Here is a 23,225-nt window from a genome sequence, read left to right as displayed (position 1 = left end):
GAGCCCGAGTCTGGCTCTGTACTGATAGCTCAGAGCCTGGAGCCTGCTTCAGATTCTGTGTCTCCATCTCTCTCTGGCCCTCCCCCCCCCTCTCTCTCTCTCTCTCTCAAAAATGAATAACCTTAAAAAATTGTTTAAAGACTTTGATAAGAACAGTGCTGCTGTGCATGTCTTTTTTTTTTAATTTTTTTTCAACGTTTTTTATTTATTTTGGGGACCGAGAGAGACAGAGCATGAACGGGGGAGGGGCAGAGAGAGAGGGAGACACAGAATCGGAAACAGGCTCCAGGCTCTGAGCCATCAGCCCAGAGCCCGACACGGGGCTCGAACTCACGGACCGCGAGATCGTGACCTGGCTGAAGTCGGACGCTTAACCGACTGCGCCACCCAGGCGCCCCGTGCATGTCTTTATGTACATCCTTTGTGAGCGTGGGTACACATTTTAGGTGGGTATAGACCTGGAACTGCAATTGTTAGGCTACGTGGCATTCTTGTGTTCAGCTTTAGTAGATACTGCTTTTGCAAGCTGATTTCCGAATTTATTTACACGTTAAAAGTGTATTCAAATTCTGGGTACTCAGGGGGTACCTGGATGGCTCAGTCGGTTAAGCGTCCAACTTCGACTCAGGTCATGATCTCACGGTTCAAGAGATTGGTCCCTCTGCTGTCAGTGTGGAGCCTGCTTCAGATCATCTGTCTGCCTCTCTCTTTGCACCTCCCCTGCTCTCTCTCTGTCTCTTTCTCAAAAATAAAAACATTAAAAAAAAATTCTGGATACTATATACCTCACTGACTTGGTAATGTCATTCTTTTATCTTTTATGTTTTTTATACATTCTAGTGGATAGAGCTATCACATTCCACTAAAGATTAATGAGATTGAACATTTTAAAAATGTTTATTAGTCATTTGTCTATCTTCTTCTTGAAGTATATGTCTTGAAGTATATGGCTTTTAAATTGGCTATACATGGAATTCATCATTTTGGTCTTTTTTCTTGTCCTTGTAATTTTTGGTCAGCTAGGTTATGTAATATCTTAAGAAATTCTGTTTTCCTCTAATAACATACTTCATAACAAGTATCAGAGTGTGACAGTATTTCATCTTAGTTTTTATTCATGAAATTGTTACATTTTGAGTACTTTTGTCCCAAATTTAATCCAGATATTCTACGTAAGTATTTTAAATGACTTCATTTTCAAATAATCTTTCTCCTTTAAATCAAAATATTATAGCTCTCATTTGAGTACCTTTTTTTTTCCTGAGTGTGATTTAATGACCTAAAAATTCTGTGATTTGATGACTGTCTATTAATGTCTAGTTGCTTTTTCTGTTTTACTCAGAGAGAAACATAATTACTAGAAAGTGACCTTTCATGGTTCAGACTCATAGCAGAAAATTGTTTCAGCATCACCCTCGACAGGCGTTTATCTTTTTCTCATCTCTACTGACATGATTTTTTTTCTCCTTGTTTTGTTTTCACATATCGCTAATGTGTCATTCTAACCTGACTGTTGCTTCTCTGAAGATTATTTTGAATAATTTTCCCAATTAGACTAATAAAAGCCAATTAACAGTCCTTTTAAGTTTAGATTCTTTTTTTTTTTCAACGTTTATTTATTTTTGGGACAGAGACAGAGCATGAACGGGGGAGGGGCAGAGAGAGAGGGAGACACAGAATCGGAAACAGGCTCCAGGCTCTGAGCCATCAGCCCAGAGCCTGACGCGGGGCTCGAACTCACGGACCGCGAGATCGTGACCTGGCTGAAGTCGGACGCTTAACCGACTGTGCCACCCAGGCGCCCCTAAGTTTAGATTCTTTATGATACCATTTGTTGAGGAAAAATAAATAATTGCTTCTTGGCTTAAACTTAATGAGTATATTCTGATAAATTCAAGAGCAAAATTATATCAATTTCATGAAACATTTTGGTCAATCTTCCAATAAGACAGAGTAAGCTAAGTGGTAGATATGTCATCTGATGCTGGCAGAGTCAACATACTTGATAAATGAAAGAAACACAACAAAACAGTAAATAGACATTGCGATGTGGTCATTGGCCATATAAAACCTCAGAGTCCCCAAATAGTATCTGTTCTAGTGAGTCTTTTTGTTTTTTCTTTGCTCTCTGTTGATTCTCTCAAACTTTGTAGCTAAACGGTCTTTCTGGTTTCTTTCTCTTTATTTCCTGAGTTAGCTCAAGAAGCAGATACTGATACTGTCTGAGCACACCCATAAATAGGCCTGAATTTTTAATCAATGTATGCTACAGAGAATCTTCAAAACAAACAAGAAAAAAATAGCTGGGTTCGCTTCATGATTCACTGTGGCAAAACTTATTCTGCTCATTCATTCAAAACTTCATACTAATAATACTCACGGGGAAGTTGCAATTTCTGTGCAGCCTGAAACTGACACAGTTTGAAGGATCTTACAAAGTAAATGTCTGTTGTTTTCTCCAGTGTGCACCAATATCTAGCACAGTAACTTAAGCCTCAAGGACTGTCATTTGCAAGGCGCCTTCCAAGAGAAATACTATTTTTAGTTTTGTATTCAACTTTACTATTCTTTTTCATAAGCTGGGATCCCAAATTGCCTAAATTTTTGTATGATAAATAATTTGTATTAAAATTGTATTGTCTTAGATTCATACATTAAAAAACAACTCCTTGTTTGCTGAGTTTCCCTGGGACTACTAAGAGGCTCAGGAAGTATGTAATTTATCTCCTGGAAAAAACTTTTTTTTTTTTAAGCTGGGACTTAGTTAATTTAACAGATTTACAGAAAGTGGGGGAGCACTGTAACGAAAAGGAACAATTTGTGTCAAGCCCCTGAGTGTGACGTGCAAACAAAAGGAGGACAAGTTAAGTTTGGCTGTGACATAATGAGAGAGAGTGGCCGCAAGGATTTGGAGAGAAAGGCAGACCCTGGGTCATATAGCAACTTAGCTAAGGTAAAGATGTTATAAAAGGTTAAGAAAGGGCAGTGACACGGTTGCATTTTATGAAGATCACTCTGGCTGAAGACTATAATTTTCCAAGGAAACTATAAAATTATCAGAGTCTCATCACACTAGTAGACTGGATATAGTGTATTCCCGTGGTCCAAAGGGATTATTGGATAAACCATGCCTCAGAACTAGAATGTAGAGCAAAGGAAGACAGTTCATTTGAGCTCCCTGTGGAGCATGGCTGCTTCCAGATCTCTCAGTCTGGCATACACTATCTGTTATGATTGACACTTCGCCTTCCTTCTCGTCTCCACTTCTACCGGCTGCCTTCCAGCACCCTATGTCCCAGCCATACCGAATCACTCAGTTTACTCGAACATGCCGACACGGTACACACACTTTTGCCCTTTCACAGATTCACCTCTCTGCTTCAATTTCTTTTCCATTTTTTTTTTCTTAATATCTTGTGACTCTGCACTCACCTCCCACTGTCCACCTCGTTTCTCTGCTCGAATTTTCACCTCATCTTTGGATACATTTGAAATCTCTCCAAAGTGACACAACTCTAGCCTAGCACAACTCTCGTTGGTTCTCTATGTGCATTAAATTCCATGTGGCAACATCAATACTAAAAGGATTCAGGTTATTGCATTTGAGGACAATAGTGTCAGGAAGTATTAAAAATGCATTAGATTTTCTTTTACCCAAATAAAACCTAAATGAGACCATTTATATTGTTTTCCATCATCCAAAGCCTAGTTTAATCTGTACCTTTCCATAAACCACTTTTTTAACTTCACCCATTTAAATTTAATCATTCCTTCTTTTGTGTCCCCAGGACACATGATTAATACTTTTTTCTGCCATTTGTCAAAATCTTATTTCAGGGGAACATAGGTGCCTTTTCTTTGACAAATTCTATAGATGAATCACCCTTTTTCAAGAACTGAAATCCAAGAACTTAATCCATTTAAAAAAATGTACAAACATGTACCGGTCATGGTGATATGTCAAAGAAAATAAATCAAATCTGCCCTCAGAGAGCTTACATTATGTTAAAGGGAAATAGGAAACATGAAAGGAAGGAAATGCAGAATTGTAATCGGGGGAGAGGAGTTGCTGGCAGGGAAATATGGAAGGATTAGGTAGTAGAGACCATTTCTAGCAGGTGTTAGGTTAGTGAATTCTACCAATTTTTGGAATGTGGTTAATTGACCCCAATTCCTGTGCATATTTACAAGTAGAGGTTTCTTGTAAAAAAAATGGGCATGTTCTAATAATTAGAGTTAAGTGTTTTCTATCAGACTTCTACATACAACCTTGCTTACCAGCCATGTTGCAATGTCAGCAAATCTAAACTAGATTTGCCACAGGCATCCACGTTTCATAGCAAGCAGGAACAAGAGCATTCACAGAACCTGTTGTAAGCTTACTGAAATTCTGCTCGCTGTACTGTAAGATACTCTAACAGGAACATCTCATGAGAGAGCTCCCTGAAGGGCAGATACTAGAGTATTCTGACAGCAGCACTGACAAGACTTCTCTTGGGATCAGATTAAAGAGTTCTCTATCCATTGAGAAACAAAGGATCACACAGAGTTCTGGATCCAGGGAGTTGCTTCAAAGGTTTTACACTGTGGGGGGTGTGAAATTCTTATATTTTTATTATGCAAAGGAAGGGATGTCTGAACATAGTTTCTAGGTAACAATATGTTGTGAGTGAAAATTATATTTTGAATATCATAGGCTTAGTCAGTAGGACCTTCAAATATGGAAGCTGTAGTATTGGAAACGCTTTCTGTAGCCATACAACTGGTAACCAAAGGGTTAATGGGACTGCTGTAAGCTGCAGACTAATAAGAACAGCTGTGATGTTTTACTCAGATCTTTTTGTTTTGCCTTTGAATTTCCCTCACTCTCCTGCTTCAGGAGGGTGGAGGGGGTAGATTTGAGACTTGTCCTTCAGTCTCTTTGTTTGGCTGCCTCTGGAATAAATCCTTTCCTTGCTGCATATGCCATGTCTTAGTGATTGTCTTTGCTGCACATCTGGCAGAGGAACTTAAGTTTGTTTACAGATTTGGTGAGCCAGACAGAAGCTCTTTGCCCTTGGTTTGTAGGTCCCCAGCTACTAGCAGGTGTTAGGTGATGAGTCCATGCAGCAGCTGGGACTCTTTGTCCTAGAGAACATCCCTGGGGCCCCACTCCTACTATGGCAAGGAAATGGTTTTTGATTTCAGTTTGGACAGACATCTCATGGTGAGCATTTTGTGTGCAACCACAGATGAGCTTAGTCTTCTCCTATTTGGTTTGGTTGACATTCTTCCACCCATTCGGTTACCTCCAAATATGGGGTTGTGTTCTTTTGGCCTCTTTTTCTTGATTAAGAAAAGGATGACTAGGAAGCCATTTAGTTCAGTAGGTGACGTTCTGACTTTTAGGGAGGAACCAGTGCTCACAGAGTTACTCTGGACTTAATTTGGTTTGGTTATTGATGCAGCATATAGTAAAAAACAACTTTGTTCTCATTGGAGAATGGGAAATGATAGTTTGACCCCTGCATGTGGCCCTTTGGGCTGTATTCTTTAAAACTTGGCAATCTTTTTTTTGTGCAATACTGCTTGGACACAATATTTGTTACATTCCAGATAAAAATGGCCAATTAATGGATCCATAAATTGTAATACCATCTTGCAATTAGATTTGTGTTGTAAAGAGGGATATTTGGAAATTAGGCCTTTAACATGTTTTTTGTTATCTTGTTTTTATATTTTATGTGTCTCCACATATGTTGTAAATGTGATATTTTCTGTACTTCTGGATTGTATTGCTAAAATTAACTTGCAAAAGAGCTCTATTTAGTCAGTTTAAAGGTAAACACTTATAAAAATTGGGCATTCTAAGACTCAGAAATATAGAAACTAACCCAATTGTTTTGCAAGTTCACATGATTTGGGAAAATAATTCAGTTAAAGATAATTTAATGTTGTTTTAATTAAAAATGGACATGTCTTCAGAATGATCAGAATTATGTATGAAATTTTTATTCTTTCTGTGCTTATTGAATGTCAAATAAGTTCAACTTATCTCCATTGAAAAATTCATCAGAAAAGAAAAAAAAAAAACAACTTGGACTTTGTCCAATGCCTCATGAAGCTTTATGGGTAATCTAAACATAAAAATAGATATAAATAATTTTAATACATGTAATTAAGACTACTGGAAATAATAAGGGAAACAACTCTGTATGCAAGGGAAGTGAGACTGGGTATTTAAAAAGGGAAAACTTAGGACAAACTCTGAATGTGAAAAAGACAGCTGTAGAAGGTTTATGAGAAGGGGATCTTTGGAAAGGAATTTTGTATGTGGTTCAGACTGACTAAGATTATGGAGATTAGTAGGTAAAGTAGTTTATTAGGGAAGAGAAGGAAGCGTACGAAGCAAGATTAGGCAGAAGCTGAGCAGTGATACAATATCAACAGAAGCCTTAACTAATTCTCTGAGGAGTTCCAAAAGTTGAATTACCCTTCATAACTATTCTAAATTTAGGCAAAAAGGCTGGAATTTTATGACAGTCATAGGATGTGACCACCTGGGCAGAGGGCATGCCCTTGGCAAGGCAGCTGTCTTCAGTCAAGGCGATCCCTGATGGCCTTTGAGAGCTGAGGACTCTTGGCAGCCTTCGTATAGCTGAGAGTCCTTCATTCCTGATAGAGATTCTAGTCAGCACATCACAGCATCTAGCGCAAGAACTCAGATCCATGCAGCGCCCTGGATGTCCTTGTCTCAATAAGTATATATCAACATGGGAGATGACAGGGAGGAATAAAGGAGGAACTGCATACATTTTTTTTAAAAAAATTCATCTTGTTGGAATATAATGTATTTTTGACTAATTAGGCTTATTTCTTTGGTATGTCAAATTACACGGGAAGCATTGTCAGATAAGTGATGATAAATCTTCTTAAGTTGTATTATATGGTTGAATGTTATAACTATTCTAGAAATTAAACAAAATCCCTAAGGTTTTGATATATTCTGGTGTAAATGTCATCAAGTGTAATTCTAATTACTAAAGTGTTGTATGTCACAGAATTTTCTTGTCAATTTCACCATAATGACAAATACAGGTCTCTGATATCTTTAAGGTCATAAAACTCAACTAAGAATTTCTAGAAGTAATGGGAAAGCTGCATCCAAAGAGACTCTTCTTTCTCTAAAGTTTTCTCTTCCAGACTTAAGGCTATCTATGACTTACAGAAATTTGATAAAATATTTCTTTGTAAACAAATATGAAACATTTATCTTTTTCTCCTTACAATTCTTCCAGAAATCAAAAATTCTCAGTGAGTATTCTTATATTTCCATGATAACGTATTTATTTGCAGGAGTTCAGTAAGAATCTGGTCTCCTTGTGACAAGACACTGTTGGAAACACTCATTTGACTGAGGCTTTGGCTGGACAGTCGTATTTGAGGGAGCCAATCATAGACTCAGATATAACCATGTAGTTTCAAAGAGCCAAGTTTGGCTTTGTGCAGCCAATAAAGCCCCTTGGAAAAATCCTAAAACCTTGTTTATAAGATTCCCAGGAGTCATACCAGGGCAGTAAAGGAGTTACTTCCTGGTAAGTGCAGAAACTTCAGGATATTTGGGGGACTTATAGATGAGAGGAATTCATCCAGATCTGCAGGCATTGCAGGCAAAGCCTGATAGCAAGTATTCTCTTAGCCTTGAGAAACTTAAAAATTCAATCTGAAATTCCTTATGAAAATTTCCAGCAAAAGGCACCTGGGTGGCTCACTTGGTTAAGCATATGACTTTGGCTCAGGTCAGGATCTCACAGTTTGTGGGCTGGGCTCTGTGTTGGGCTCTGCACTGACAATTTAGAGCCTGCCTGGGATTCTCTCTCTCTCTCCCTCTCTCTCTCCCTCTCTCTCTCTCTCCCTCTCTCTCTGCCCCTTCCTTGCTCACATGCTCTCTCTCTCTCTCAAAAGAATAAATAAACAAGCAAAACTAAAGAAAAAATTCCAGAAAAGTAGATTTAAAAAAAAGAAAAGAAAATAAACCTATATTGGCCAATCACTATTCTTGTTGTGCTTATGTAAATAATGAACCCAAGTTTGTTTGGCTATCTTTGGAAATGAGGGTGATTTTAGAGAGATATTCTGTTTCAGTAATATGCCTTTGTGGATGTTAGATTCTAGCTCTGATTAATTGTCTTTGAATATTTGTTGTTTGCCTAAAAACTGGACGAGATCCTGAATTATTCTGTTTTCTCAAATATCTGGCAAGACTCTCCCAACAAAAGTTTCCATTTTTTTCCCCATTCTCTTGACTTGGAATCACCAAGAACTAAAACCACTATTTTTTCCTGAAGCCCTGAAAACTGAAACTAGACAACTTGAGGTAAACTTCAGAGAAAAATTGCCACACGGTCCATGTTTAGATGATCTTAATGGCTGTTCCTATATAGGCCACTCAGAAAGATCACCAGAGACACACAGATAATTCAATAGGTTTATTCTGGCCATCCCAATTTGATGCATCTGCCATTGGGAAATCCAGACACTGAGATGTTTATGGACAGACAGTTTCATGGATCAAAGACGAGGAAGAGCTGGATGCAGTGGTAACCCATCAGTTATTGTCCACTGTTGAGGGCACGAGAAATTATACTGTACAAGAACCCAAGGGCACAGTTGGGAAGATTAAGCTGCCAGGTTGGCAGTCCATACAAAAACCCCAAAGACTCTATAATGGCTTTAGTACTAGACATAGACGTAACTAAATAAAAACCCCGATATTCCTTGGAGACCTCAAAAGAGCTAAGGAATGGGGATTTGGACACCACGCTGGCATTAAAAACAGATAGAAATATATTGAATCCTTATCCCAGAACACTGTATGGAAGAAATGATTAACCATATTCCCCAAAGCATCCAATAAAGGCGAAATACTACTCTTCAGTGGATCCGGAAGTGTATTGTTGGTCCCAGTCTTCAGAGAACTATGGAAAAATGTGACACTGTAATAAAAACAATCCTAAGGCTGGGCTCTTCCCATTCTAAAAGGTGTACAACTTTGGGGTGCCTGGGTGGCTCAGTTGGTTAAGTGTCCAACTTCAGCTCAGGTTATGATCTCACGGTCTGTGAATTTGAGCCCCAAGTCAGGCTCTGTGCTGACAGCTCAGAGCCTGGAGCCTGCTTTGGATTCTGTGTTGCCCTCTCTCTCTGCTCCACCCCTGTTCATGCTCTGTCTCTCTCTGTCTCAAAAATAAACATTAAAAGGTATACAACTTAGAGGCACCGGACCTGGAGAAGACTGGTAAGTAGACTTTACCATGATGCCAGAAACAATAGGTAATTTTCAATATTTACTAGTATTTGTAGACCCTTTTACAAGCTGGATTGAAGCCTTTCCATGACCTTCAGAAAAGGCCTCAGAAGTTGTCAAAATAGTTGCAAGCAAAATCATTCTTAGGTTTGGATTGCCACTAACAATTCGGAGCAACAATGGACCAGCATTTGTGGCAAAAGTCACATAAGCAGTGTTCAATGCCTTGATCATTGAATGGAAATTACACATTTCCTGGACTCCACCCAACTGAAAAAAAAAAAAAAAAAGAACTTTGGCAAAGATATGCCAAGAAACCAACATAACATGGGGGAAAAAACCCTTAGGTAAGAGTGGCCCCTAGAAGTAGGCAGGGATTAAGCCCCTGTGAAATGTGAAGACTCTTCCTACATTCTTCCATGATTTAGAAGTCCCTGATGGGGCTTACATTAGGAAATTGGATATTATCAGGTACATTCAACACAGCAGGTTGATGTACCCCACCGTTATACCCTACACCTCCCAAATTCTGGAGACGTGCTGTTATTAAAGACGTAGGGGGCGCCTGGGTGGCTCAGTCCGTTGGACGTCCGACTTCGGCTCAGGTCATGATCTCTCAGTCCGTGAGTTCGAGCCCCGCATCAGGCTCTGGGCTGACAGCTCAGAGCCTGGAGCCTGTTTTGGATTCTGTGTCTCCCTCTCTCTCTGAACCTCCCCTGCTCATGCTCTGTCTCTCTCTGTCTCCAAAATACATAAAACATTAAAAAAATAAAAAAAAATTAAAGACGTAGAAAACTGAGCACCTAGAGTAACAGCTCCAACCTTGTTGGACAGGATCTTATGAAGTGCTTTTTACCACCCATTTTCAGTGAAACTTAAGGGAATTAAGCCATGATTCATCATACATGCATGACAAGAATCCACAGGTTCCCTACACACAGTCAGTAAGGAGAACTTTGAAATAGCCTGCTTGGTCTAGCAAGTCTCTGATGGACCTAAAACTGCTATTTAGGAGAACTGGTTTGAAGTTTTCAGTCAATAAGTACAACAAGCTACTTGTTTACAACAAATCTCCCCTAAGGTCCTAGATAAAACAGAGTGATAACCAAAGTACAAAAACTTTGGTAATGCAAAATGTTGGGTTTCAACCTGGAACTAAATGCTCCATTCCTCTAATCCCAATCTTCCCCCATTCCAGCAGAAAGTAAATAGAGAGGTCATCATCCCAATTCCCTCAAGAATGAGCAATGATCAAAAGACAGTGGAGATGGAAACTAGTAACCAAAAAGTTAACAGGGCTACTCTCAGCTGCAATTTTTTTCATTTTTTCCCCTAGTTTATTTATTTATTTTGTAGGCAGAGGGTAGAGAGGGAGAGAATCCCAAGCAGGCTCCACATTGTCAGCACAAAGATTGACACTTGGCTTGATCCCACAAACCATGAGATCATGACCTGAGTCAAAATCAAAAGTCGTACACTTACCTGACTGAGCCACCAAGGTGCCCCTCAGTGGCAAAGTTTCACCAGCTATTTTCCATTTGACTTTAGATTTCCCCTACTCTACTCTTTCAGAAGGGCAGTTTTGAGGCTTGCCCTTCTGTCTCATTTGGCTGCCTCTGGAATATACCCTCCCTTTGTTGCATACTCCATGTTTCAGTGATGGTCTTTGCTACTCATCAGGCAGATGAACTCGGGTTTGGTTACAGTCATCCCAAAGTATGCACTATTGATAAAGTATGACTATTAAAAATTATAATAATATACTCTATATTGTAAAGTATGAACTATTAACAATGTATAAAGTTAATTAAATAATTTTACCCAGGATACAGTTTATACAATGTTAATTTTCTTGGAAAAAGACAACATGAGATCAGGAAAGATTTTCTAGCATAAGTGATGAATCACTGTTATCTACTCCCAAAGCCAAGAGCACACTGTATACACTGTATGTTAGCTAACTTGACAATAAATTACATAAAATAAAATAAATAAGCAAAAAATAAAATAAAATATGGATTATTTAATTTTATTTATTTTGAGTATTTTTGATGTACATTGTTACGGTAGTTTCTGGCATATAAGATAATGATTTAACTTCTCTATATCTCATGTTATGCTCACATAGTTATGTTATAACTACCATCTGTCACCTTCCTTACAGCACTATTATAATATCATTGACTATATTCTCTATTTTGTGCCTTTTATTCCCATGACTTGTTCCATGACTGGAAGCCTGTGTCTCCCCTTTCCCTTCACCAGTTTTGCCCACTCCCACCCCTTTCCCTCTAACAACCTTCAGTTTGTTCTCTGTAGTTATTTACTTTTTAAATGTATTTATTTTTTTATTTTAGAGAGAGAGAGAGAGGGAGAGGGGCAGAGGGAGAGAGAAACTATATATATATATATATATATAATATATAAAATATATATAATATATATTTATATAAATATAAAATATATAAAAACATATTTTTTAACTTGTAACATTTATTTTTGAGAGACAGAGACATAATGCAAGTGGGGGAGGGGCAGAGAGAGAGGGAGACACAGAATCTGAAGAAGGCTCCAGGCTCCACGTTGCCAGCAGAGCCCAATGTGGGGCTCCAACCCATGCACCGCGAGATCACGACCTGAGCAAAAGTCGAAAGCTTAACCTATTAAGCCACACAGGTGCCCCAGAAATAAAATCCTAAGCAGGCACCATGCTCATCATGGAACTTGACAAGGGGCTCAATCCCAAGACCCTGGGATCATGATCTAAACCAAAATTAAGATTCGAATGCTCCACCGGCTGAGCCACCCAAACACCTCTATTCTCTGTATTTATAGGTCTGACTCCTCTTTTTGTTTGTTTAACATGTGGAATCTAAAGAAACAAAACAGAAGATAGATTCTTAAAGGGGGAGGGTGCACTCCTACTTTTTTCTTTGTCCTGATGTTTGAACTATGGTTGTGATAGCAGGGGCTACCTCAGGCAATCAGCACAAGAGAGTTTGCAGAGAGCTCTACAATGGGATTTTAGCATTACTGTACATTTCCCAAGTAAGAAGTGCTGGCAATTGTTTTTCCACACTGTCTTGCAAGGATATTTGTAAATCAAACAGCTATGGAAGATAGAATCACTGTCTTTCTTTGGAGCAGAGAGCAGATTCATTCCTTGGCCAGAATAATAAAGATAATGGCTCCTTTCACAGCAAAGCTTGGCAGGTTTGTTGGCAGCTTTCTTTAATGAATTAGCATTTCCTAAACTTAATGTTCCTCAGATGTGAGAAAGGCCAAGCCCCGCTGCATGTGCAGTATTTACTTGAGTCTCTTATCTACCCATTGCGACTTGGCAGGGGACAAGACCCAACGTAAACATGAAGCTCATGTTGCTTATTGTGCTGTGAATAGTAGCATTTTTTTCCTCTGACCTAGGAGTCTTGTGTCTTCTTCCAGCATCTATGAAGCTAAGATAGGCTAATTTGTTAGATTTCAAGTAGTAAAACAATTTCAGATTACTCACAGTTCTTGACAAAAGGTCATACTCTACAGATGATATGCTTTCAAGTGGGAAACAGCCTGGGTCTCAACACGTTTTAACCCATATCCAAATACAGGATTTGTTTCCTGAAACTGCTATATTTTATTTACTACAGTTTTAAATATGTGGCACTTGCTCAGATGGGCACCTGGAAATTAGGTCTTTAAACACTGAGACCTGGTAGCTAGACTTGAGGTTAAACTCATCGGTGTGCTGAATAAACACATAAGTTAGGGAAAGTAGTGTGGGAAGACTCAGATTCTTGCCATTCTCTGCAAAATTCAGAAAAGTTTACTCACATCAGGGATATTTTTGATCTCCTGCCAATTTTTGACATGCAAGGGATATATCAGTCAATAGTCACAGCAAACTGAACTAGGAACCTGATGATGCCTAAGAATGTTATTTCTCTGTGCTTTTCTCATTGCATACGAGTGGAATCCCAGTGCAGCAGCATACCATACAAGCCCTTTATTCTCACCAGCTGCACTTCTTCGTCCCCTCCTTCCCAGCTACCCCTTCCGTCAATGTGACATACCTGCCACTCTTTATTTATCACCTGCTGTGACCTTTCATGCCTCTTGTCTTTATGCATAATGCTTTCCCTGCATGTAGTGCTTTCCCCCCATTTCTTCATCGTACAAATTTCTACTCATCTTTCAACTCTAAGTTAAAATGTCACGTTTCCTTTCTCTCTGTGAAACTGTCAGCTGCCACTTCCTATCATGTCAGTGCATTTACTTCTAGCATCAGATTCTTCTCTGCTCTTCAGATTCTCAGCATCTAATTTGTCATTGGAGTGAAACAAAGCAGGGAATCAACCTAAGTTATGACTAAATAGCTTGTGAGGGCAGATCTGAGAAGATAATTGTCCATGTAGTTATGTGTATACATTATAGCCTTTTTTCTAACTGCTTGAGAGTATACTGTTTCTATCTCTTGGTTATTTTTATAACTTTAACAATACTTACAGTAATAGTTATTATTGTTACTTATTTTTCCATTTAATTCTTAGTCACTTAGCAAATTTATGTTTCAAAATAAGTGGATTAGAGATGTTGTTTGATAGCATATATTTGTAAAGTACATAATTTTCAAAATCTTTCAAGTATTAAAATACATCATTAGTTTTAACTAGGAATTCATAAAGCAGTCCAAAATGACACTATTATCTTTTACACAAATGACAGTCTCCTCATGTCTTTTTCAAAGTTCATTTTTGAGGGAAAATTCAGTGCATTTACTCTTATCAAGTAATTTTGCCTTTGTATTAATCAATATATTATACTGAAATTATAGTAATTTCATTGTTCACCTGTGGACTATATAATACCATAAAATCTATATAGAAAAACATTATGAGTGACATGTACCAAATGAAAGAAACCATGATAACATAGCCTAGGCTGCAGTAGGTAATTTATAAAATAATAGCTACTATACATCAAACATTTATGTTACAAAAGGGACTGTCAAATATTATGTCATTTTCATTAAGGCATTACATAAATTTCTTTTTTGTGTAATCCCTGTGTTACTGGATTTTATTAAGGGAGGGTTCACACAGAAGAAAGAGACTGAATAAATAGTGTTTGAAGTATACATAATTACATTAAAGAAGTCATTGATGTTGTAACTTGTGGACTTTGCAGGACTATTTAATTTCCAAATAAAAGGCTATACTCCCAAGCTCAATATTTGAATTCTGTAATGTAAGCAATATGCTTAATTATCATTAGTTTCTATATACATTTAACTATGTATTTGTAGGTTAGTATTTTAAATAATTACAGAAAAAGAAAATATGTGATACATTCTTCCACATAAATACTGTATTAGCAATGCTGGGTTCAGCTAAATCAATACTATAATTTGTCAGTGTAATGTGTATAAATAAAAGAGTAGCTTGAAGTCAACAATTCCTTTAAAACAATAGAAAAAATGGGGGATAATTTTCTTATATATAAATTCTGTACCAGGGATTGTGCAAGATGCCTTGTATGGAGATACTTACTCAAGAAGTAAAATTTCTGCAAAATTTTAAATAATATCTAAATTTTAATAATTTAAATGACAAATATTTAAATTTTAATAATTTTAATTTTAAATTTTAATAATATCTCATGATTAGAGCATACTTCTTTTGAGTTAGATGTTCATAGAAATAAATGAAGTTCAGATTTCATAAAGTATTTAGAATGAGAAAAACTTCTTAGTGAATATTTCGCTTCTGGGTGTTTCTGCGAGTTAAATTGTCCAACACTTGTACTTTAAAATGTTCCTGTTGGTTAATTTCAACACACTGAAGACTGAGACCTAGCAGACAACCATGAGTAATCAAGCAAAGAGGCCTACAGCCATAAAGGGCACACGGGCAGTCAGTTACATTTTATCATGCTCAACATTAAGAGAAACATAAAACAGCTTTTTAAAAAATATGTATCTAGGAAATGAAATCAGTTTAAACATCATTTTCTAGAGTTACTAAAGAATATTAGAGCATGCATTTGCAAATCTAAGACCTGAATGATTTTATATACTAGACAATAGTGTCTTCCTGCACATTTACTTAAACTTAATACTGTATTTTTCAGTTTCTATTTCCCATTATATTAATTATAATGTCCCCTGGCTAAAGCAAAAATTCCATAACATCTAATCTTATTAAAACACATTTGAGGGTGGCTGAGCCTGGGTGGCTCAGTTGGTTAAACGTGTGAATTTGGCTCAAGTCATGATTTCCTGGTTCACTGTTCGAGTCCCACATTGGGCTCTCTGCTGTCAGCACAGAGCCTGCTTCAGATCCTCTGTCTGCCTCTCTCTTGCATGCATGTGAGCAAAAATAAGTAAACATTAAAAAAAACATTTGGGACTCATATGGTGATAGAAAATATATTTTTAAAGATCTTCTCCTTTTTTATATTTTGTCATTCAGACCATAAGATTAAATCTTGTTTTTTTTATTGTGTTTTTAGGTTATATTCAGTTGGAGGTCGTGATGGAAGTTCCTGTTTGAGTTCAATGGAATACTATGATCCTCATACAAATAAGTGGAACATGTGTGCTCCAATGTGTAAGAGGAGAGGAGGTGTTGGAGTGGCCACGTGCGATGGTTTTCTCTATGCAGTAGGAGGTCATGACGCTCCTGCTTCAAATCACTGTTCCAGGTTACTAGATTATGTAGAAAGGTAAGATCTAAGGTCACAGTTACAGTGAGAGAAATAATGTGAATTACAATGATGCCTAATTTAAGTGATTGTAAAAACTGCATAATTTAAGGAAGGGTAAATTCTACTTTCTAAATCTCTTTCTGTTTGTCTCTTTATCCAACCCTCCCCCCATACACACGTACACACACTTTCATTATTTTTTTTAATTCCAGCATAGTTAACTTATAGTGTTATATTAGTTACAGGTGTAGTGATTCAACGATTCTATATATTACTGAGTGCTCATTGCGATAAGTGTACTTTTAATCCCCATCACCTATTTCACCCATCTCCCACCCACCTCCACTCTGGTAACCATCTATTTGTTCTCTACAGTTAAGAGTCTGTTTTGTTTTGCTTTGTTTTGTTTTGTTTGATTCTTGTTTTAATTTTTCCTTTTTTTTTCTTGAATTCCACACGTGAGTGAAATCATATGGCATTTGTCCTTCTCTAACTGGCTTATTTAGCTTGGCATTATACTCTATAGCCCCATCCATGTTGCTGCAAATGGCAACATTTCATTCTTTTTATGGATGAATAATATTCCATTGTGTATGTATACTATATCTTCTTTATTCTTTCATCTATTGATGGACACCTGGGCTGCTTCCATAATTTGGCTGTGGTAAATAATGCTGCAGTAACATAGGTATGCATATATCCTTCCGATTTAGTATTTTTGTATTCTTTGGGTAAATACCCACTAGTGTGATTACTGGATCATACAGTAGTTCTATTTTTCTCCACATCCTCACCGACACTTGTTTTTTGTGTTTGATTTTAGCCAGGCTGGCAGGTGTGAGGTAATATCTCATTGTGGTTTTGATTTGCATTTCCCTGAGGATGAGTGATATTGAGCATATTTTCATGTCTATTGGCCATCTGTAGGTCTTCTTTGAAAAAGTGTCATGTCCTCTGCCCATTTTTTAATTGGATTTTTTTTAGTGTTGAGTTTTATAAGTTCTGGCTTTTGGATACTAATCCTTTATCAGATATGTCATTTGCAAATATCTTCTCCCTTTCCATAGGTTGCCTTTTAGTTTTGTTGATTGTTTCCTTCACTGTGAGGATGCTGTTGTTATTGTTGTTTGCTTTGTTTTGTTTTGTTTGATGAAGTCCCAGTCGTTATTTTTGCTTTTGTTTCCCTTGCCGCAGAAGAAACTAGAAATCAGTTGCTAGGGCCAGTGTCAAAGAGGTTACTGCCTGTGATCTCTTCTAGGATTTTTATGGTTTCCTGTCTTACATTTAGATCTTTAAACTATTTTCAATTTATTTTTGTGTATGGTGTCAGAAGGTGGTCCAGTTCATTTTTTTTTTTTTGCATGTAGCTGTCCAATTTTCGCAACACCATTTGTTGAATAGACTTTCCATTTCACAATGTATATTCTTGCTTCTTTTGTTGAAGTTTATTTGACCATATAATTGTGGGTTTCTTTTTGGACTTACTTTCATTCTTTCTTGTTTTAGTTTTGTCCTTCCTATCTCCTTCCTTTCCTCTTTCCTCACTTCTTTCCTTTCTTTCTTCAACTTTTATTTAAAGCCCTGTAATTTTTTCCACAATAATTTAAAGTAATATTTTAAATGATCCTTTAAAACAGTTTTAAGTAATCTAAATCTATGAATATTTGTTAATTCTTTTTTAAAAGTTAGGTATTTAATTGTTCATCCTATATTGTTCTACTACTCCCTTCCAACTCTCAAAGGTGCATTACGGACTTTCTTTTGTGTCATACCTTTATTAATGGAAGACAGACTTATTAGAACTCTATCTTCTGTAATCCTGGTCCTCTTTTAACTATTCCTAAAAATGGCCAACTGTACAAAGTTCTGGAGTAGAAATATAGGTTCTCTTTTAATTCTCCCTAAAAATGGTCAAGTGCACAAAGGTCTGGAGTAGAAAGGAACCCTGTCTTCAGGCTTGGGTCCAACAATCCAAACACTTCCTGGCATGTTTGTATCTAAGTTCTCTTTAAGCGCTGTATATCACTTGGAACTATTATACTGTGTACAGTGATAGAGAGTTAGTGAAACCTAAGATGATATTTCTTATTATGTAAGAATACATGCTGATATATGAGAATTGGGAATACTGAAGTCAACTGTTATATCAACTGAGATAGGATAAGTAATTCTGTCATGAATAACTTTGAAATGCTCAGAGACTTAATACTGTATTTTTTTTCTTACTAGTGCTGCATGTCCCTGACAGATCCATGATATCATTGCTCTGCTACTCAGAATAGCAGATAAGCTAAGTATAAGCACTGCTAGTGTTGGAAGGGAAACGTGTACACTGTTCACTGGCTCTTAGAGTCCACATGCCAGTAATATAATTCTCTTTTCTCCATACTTTGACAAACCAGTCACATGGCCACAGAAAAATTAATGAGGGTGGAAGAACTTCCACCTGGTAGAAGAACAAGAGATAATTGGTAGATTGCACTGATGGCAATAACAATTGTCCTCTTGATATTTAGAAATCACATCCATTATACTCATGCTTGCAGGTGGTACAGTCAGTGGCAGAAAGATGCTCTCTCTTTTATAATGTATTTGTCTAAAGATATGTGATGATTTTTGTTGAGAATAAGGCCATTGCAAGAGATAGCTTTTAGTAAACTGACTGTGCTCAAACTTAAGCCACTTCTTGAATAAAATGTAGAAACATGTTTAATGACATTTCTGGTGTGTGAAATTTCTAGTGTGTGAAATACATAAATGTAGATTTATGGCTATCTACACATAGAGGAAAGCAATAAGCTCAACACAGTTTCACTTCACCATTCTCTTGTCCAATGAAATTAGGAACAACAGGTGTTACAGTGAGGACAGTGGTGAAAGGACAAATAAATGTACACCTTTATATACACAAACATAGTCATTTATTTAAAACATACTCCTAATAGACTGACAGCTCATTCACATTTTTCTCTGCTAAATTCTTGGGAAAAATAGCAAAAAGAAAAAAAAAGATTAACATGATGTGGCTCCTATTTTTACTATATATCTTACATAAATGTTACTAATGAAATGATATTTCATTATTCTCTTCTAACTTTACTGTGCAATGTATTGAAATGTTGTGAATAGAGGCATAAATAATCCAGTCTACAAATATATTTATGATGCAAAATTAAACTTAAATAAGTGTAGCTATTTTAAGTTAGAGGAGTACAATGGGTATGAGCAGTTTAAGTAATGCAGAAGCACACAGCATTATCATGATTCTTATCCCAGCTCATATTATGTGTCAGATTAATAGCATTTTTGTAGTTTCTATCACATATATTCTATACTGATGATTTCACATGTAAATCATCAATAAATCAAGATACATAATAGTACTCTGTAGGATTATTTTACACATATAATGTAAAGACTGTTTTTTAGTATATAATCTTAGGAAAACAAACCATTAGGAATAACAAGTAGTAGTGTACAATGTTATGTATCATAGATTGACAGATGGAACAAATTTTACTATATGACAAGGATTTCTTATGGAAACATAAAGGTATTACATAATAGTGGTGTTAAAGTAGTTATATAAGACATCAAAAGTTGTAAAGAGTCAGGCTGTCTTAAACACAAAGAACAGTGGCATCTCAAATCAGAGCAAGAAAGAAGGCAAGGACTCAACAAGAACAGACAGTTTAGAATAGTTCATGGAACAGTGAAAAACAATTTCACAGCCAACTCTCACTCTGGTAAGAGCATCCTAGTGGACAAAATTGATGTCCAAAAGATGTAGTGAGTTCTAGCAGAACTGCCCAGAAGGTGCAATCCATAAGATAAAGCGCATGAATCTATTTTTTTATTCAATAAATATTGTTTTGCATGTATTTTCACTGGACTAAATAGAGCTTGAAACTTACTTGAAAAAAAGAGACAATAAATAATTAGAATTTGAAGATCACAAATAAAACAGGAAACCAGGAAATGAATCAAAAAATATGCTCAAAAGCATCGGTTCTGCTGGCTAATAATAGATCGGGACCACCTTCACCCTCAAATCTGCATCCCAGCCATAAGGCCTGCAAGAGAGAGAGATCAAGATAAGAGCCTCTTAAATCTGCCTTTGTAATGTTCACTCTGCCTTCTTCCAATTTTTTCTCCATATAGTAGTAGCCAGAGAGATTTTTTCATAATTCAAATTTGACCTGAAAGCACAAGGGAGTTTTTTTGTGTACCCACTATCGATAATATGATGAAAAATAATTTTAAATCAATTTTTTAACATAGCTAGATCCATGTGCTGGTGATGATCAAGATTAGCCTGTTCACCCCTATAATCCTCCCCTTGGTACAATTCTTGGTACAAAGTGAGTCCTCACCAAGCCTATAGTGAATCAGGTAGATGCTAAGAAAAACAGGCCTCAAATTTCTCACAAGGGAAAACATCTGGAGATATACTGTAAATAGGAAGGTATATAGATTAATAGAAAGATAGGGATGCACGGATGTATGGATGGAAGAATGGAAAGATGCATGGATGTGTGGGTGGACTGATGGAAAGACAGATAAATTTTTATTATTCTATTTGCATATGAATGCCCATTTCCACCATTATAGACTGAGTATCAATGATTTGCGTCCATATATTTTAGGCATTTGTTTTATTGACAAAATTTTTGATAGGGACTAAAATATTAAGCAACTTTTCATATATTTATTGAAAGTTATATCTTTATATCTAATCCAAACACTACTAACAAATAAGCATCTAATAAATTTTTATACATCACTTACAATAAATATAAAACGTCTGTTCAAAATTTACCAAATTCTAGTCTAGTCATATCAGAAAAAGTCACCTAGGGGGCCCTGGGTGGCTCAGTCGGTTGAGCGTCCGACTTCAGCTCAGGTCACGATCTCGTGGTCTGTGAGTTCAAGCCCCACATTGGGCTCTGCACTGACAGCTCAGAGCCTGGAGCCTGCTTTGGATTCTGTGTCTCATTCTCTCTCTGCCCCTCCCCCACTTGTGCTCTGTCTTTCTCTCTCAAAAATAAATAAATGTAAAAAAATTTTTAAAAAAAAGAAAAGAAAAAGTCACCTAAAATAAGAATACCTAATTTATTTCTGTCCAGATATGGCTCAATATTTTTATCATCTTTAGATCTTTGATAAAGAATGAAATAATGAAAGTTAAGATTTGCTGTCAGACATATAGTGATAAATACATTATTAATTTAACTTTTTTAATGTTATACACAATAATATATAAGGTAAGAATAGAATTTTGTATTCTTTCATTTCTCTTCTTATTTCAACTTTTTGGTTTGGACATAATCCAAGAATTGTAGCAGTTCTAAACAGTGAAAACAGACGATCAAGGAGAGACTTTTTATTTGAATCATAAGCACTACTCCTAGGCCATCTAGCATATTAATATACTAACTCATACTTTGACATATGTAAGATTCTAAATTTTCTCAGTTTCTACCTGAACTGTTTAAAGTTAAAATGTTTGATTGGGGTTTTGAACTACTTAGTAAGAGATTTTCTTCTTCTTCCTAAGATCTTACTGTTAACATTAGCCAAATCAGTGTAGCATAAAAAGACTAACTAGTGTGCTGTTAATGTTGTTTTTCTATTATTGTGCACACATAATCTTTGCTATTTCTTTGATAAAAAATTATGTTCAAATTTCTTGTAGACATATATGCAAAAGATGGAAATTCTGATAGCCTAGATACGTGGGGGCCCTGCTTTACAAGTGGATGTAACAACTATTAGCTAACACCACAGCTAAACTAATTTTGATGTGTGAGTAGATATTTGTAGATATGTGATATGTGATTAGATCAATGGCTTATGAGGTGAGTGTTATCTTTGAATTGGTCAGCTAAGGACAGGGAATAACAGAATAATCTATTGTCCTTGGATGTACTACCTGGAATAATAGCATCATGGTACTCCATCTACATGCTTTAAAGGAAAGAAAAGAACAATTATGGGGAAAGGTAGGTGTCCATGAATAGATGAAACCTCATGTCCAAACAGATGGAAGGATATCAACCCTGGTGTCAAGCTACCAAATCCATTTTCATGTTGAGAGAAGCTATTTAATATACAACCTGGACTTACACTGCTAATAAGACTTTTCTGTTATGTTAGTAGATTAAGTGATTATATAATCAATTGCTCCTTAGTTCTGAACTATTAAAAGGTATGTATGCATGTATTCATTCATTCATTCATTCATTTTGAGAGAACTAGTGCAAGTGAACTCCACCCAGCTCAAGTGGGAAAGGGGCAGAGGGAAAGGTAGAGAGAGAATCCCAAGCAGGCTCCAGGCCCAGCCCAGAGCCTGATGTGGGGCTCAGTCTAATGACCATGAGATCATGACCTGAACCAAAATCAAGAGTCTTTCACTTAACTGAGCTACCTAGGTGCCCCAAGGTATTTATTTTTAAAAGTGAATTTTAACCAACATTCAGATCTCCTGGGTATGCTCCATGTTCAATTGATTGACAATAATTTAAATAATTTTTGAAGCCCCTCTGAGGAAACTACATCTAAGGAGTCAAAGAGCTGTGTGGCTTATCCTTGCTTCCCCTTGCTCTGTCATCAATTCACTTCTCTTCTCCTCAAGCTTAAAAAGAGGATGTAATAAATATGATCTAGGTCAAAATAGGATTTTTCATGTGCCTTCATAGGCAGTTAAATTAAATTTAAATAAAATTAAAATTTTTAAACATTTTTTTATAAATACACAGGGAATGTTGAAAAGGGGAGAAGAAATCTAGTTACCCCGTCTTCTTTCCCAATGTTTCTGTTCCCATTATATATTTAAGAGAAGTAACAAGGATGATTGGGAGAATATCAATAACTACTTTTTAAACGCCTATCTTAAAGATTAAGCACATAATCAATATGAGAGTTAGAAACACGCAAACAATATTGGGAATCATTTTTTCCCCTAACATTGTGCTGACTTTTCTCCCTCTGTCTTGTTGTTGAAATGGATACTCAACTCAAAACCATCTTATGTCACATGTGACCCTAAGTTAGACTGTTGCAATGAAATAAAAACAGGGAATGTGTCCTTAGAGAATGTGTGGAAGATCCTGTGTTGAGGAATTTATACTTATCAGAGAATAATTTGTAAATTGAGACTGGATTTGAACTAAGAAATCCTGTTTTGGATAGTTGCAGCCTGATATTTGCTCAATCCCATGAACTGTGAGATCATGACATGAGC

General features: G+C 36.6%; 1 protein-coding gene across 1 annotated transcript in view; it reads left to right on the top strand.

Moving 5' to 3' along the window:
- The window catches only part of KLHL1 (kelch like family member 1), a 367,352-nt gene that overhangs the window by 326,627 nt on the left and 17,500 nt on the right, over positions 1-23,225 (top strand). The window contains exon 9 of the mRNA XM_043580333.1: positions 15,788-16,000. Within this exon, the coding sequence (XP_043436268.1) occupies positions 15,788-16,000 (213 nt within the window). The remainder of the gene's footprint in view (positions 1-15,787; positions 16,001-23,225) is intronic.

This window comes from Prionailurus bengalensis, chromosome A1 (genome assembly GCF_016509475.1).
Source record: "Prionailurus bengalensis isolate Pbe53 chromosome A1, Fcat_Pben_1.1_paternal_pri, whole genome shotgun sequence".
Classification (NCBI taxonomy): domain Eukaryota; kingdom Metazoa; phylum Chordata; class Mammalia; order Carnivora; family Felidae; genus Prionailurus; species Prionailurus bengalensis.
The sequence above is the reverse complement of the archived record's forward strand: the minus strand, read 5'-3'. Positions and strand labels throughout refer to the sequence as shown.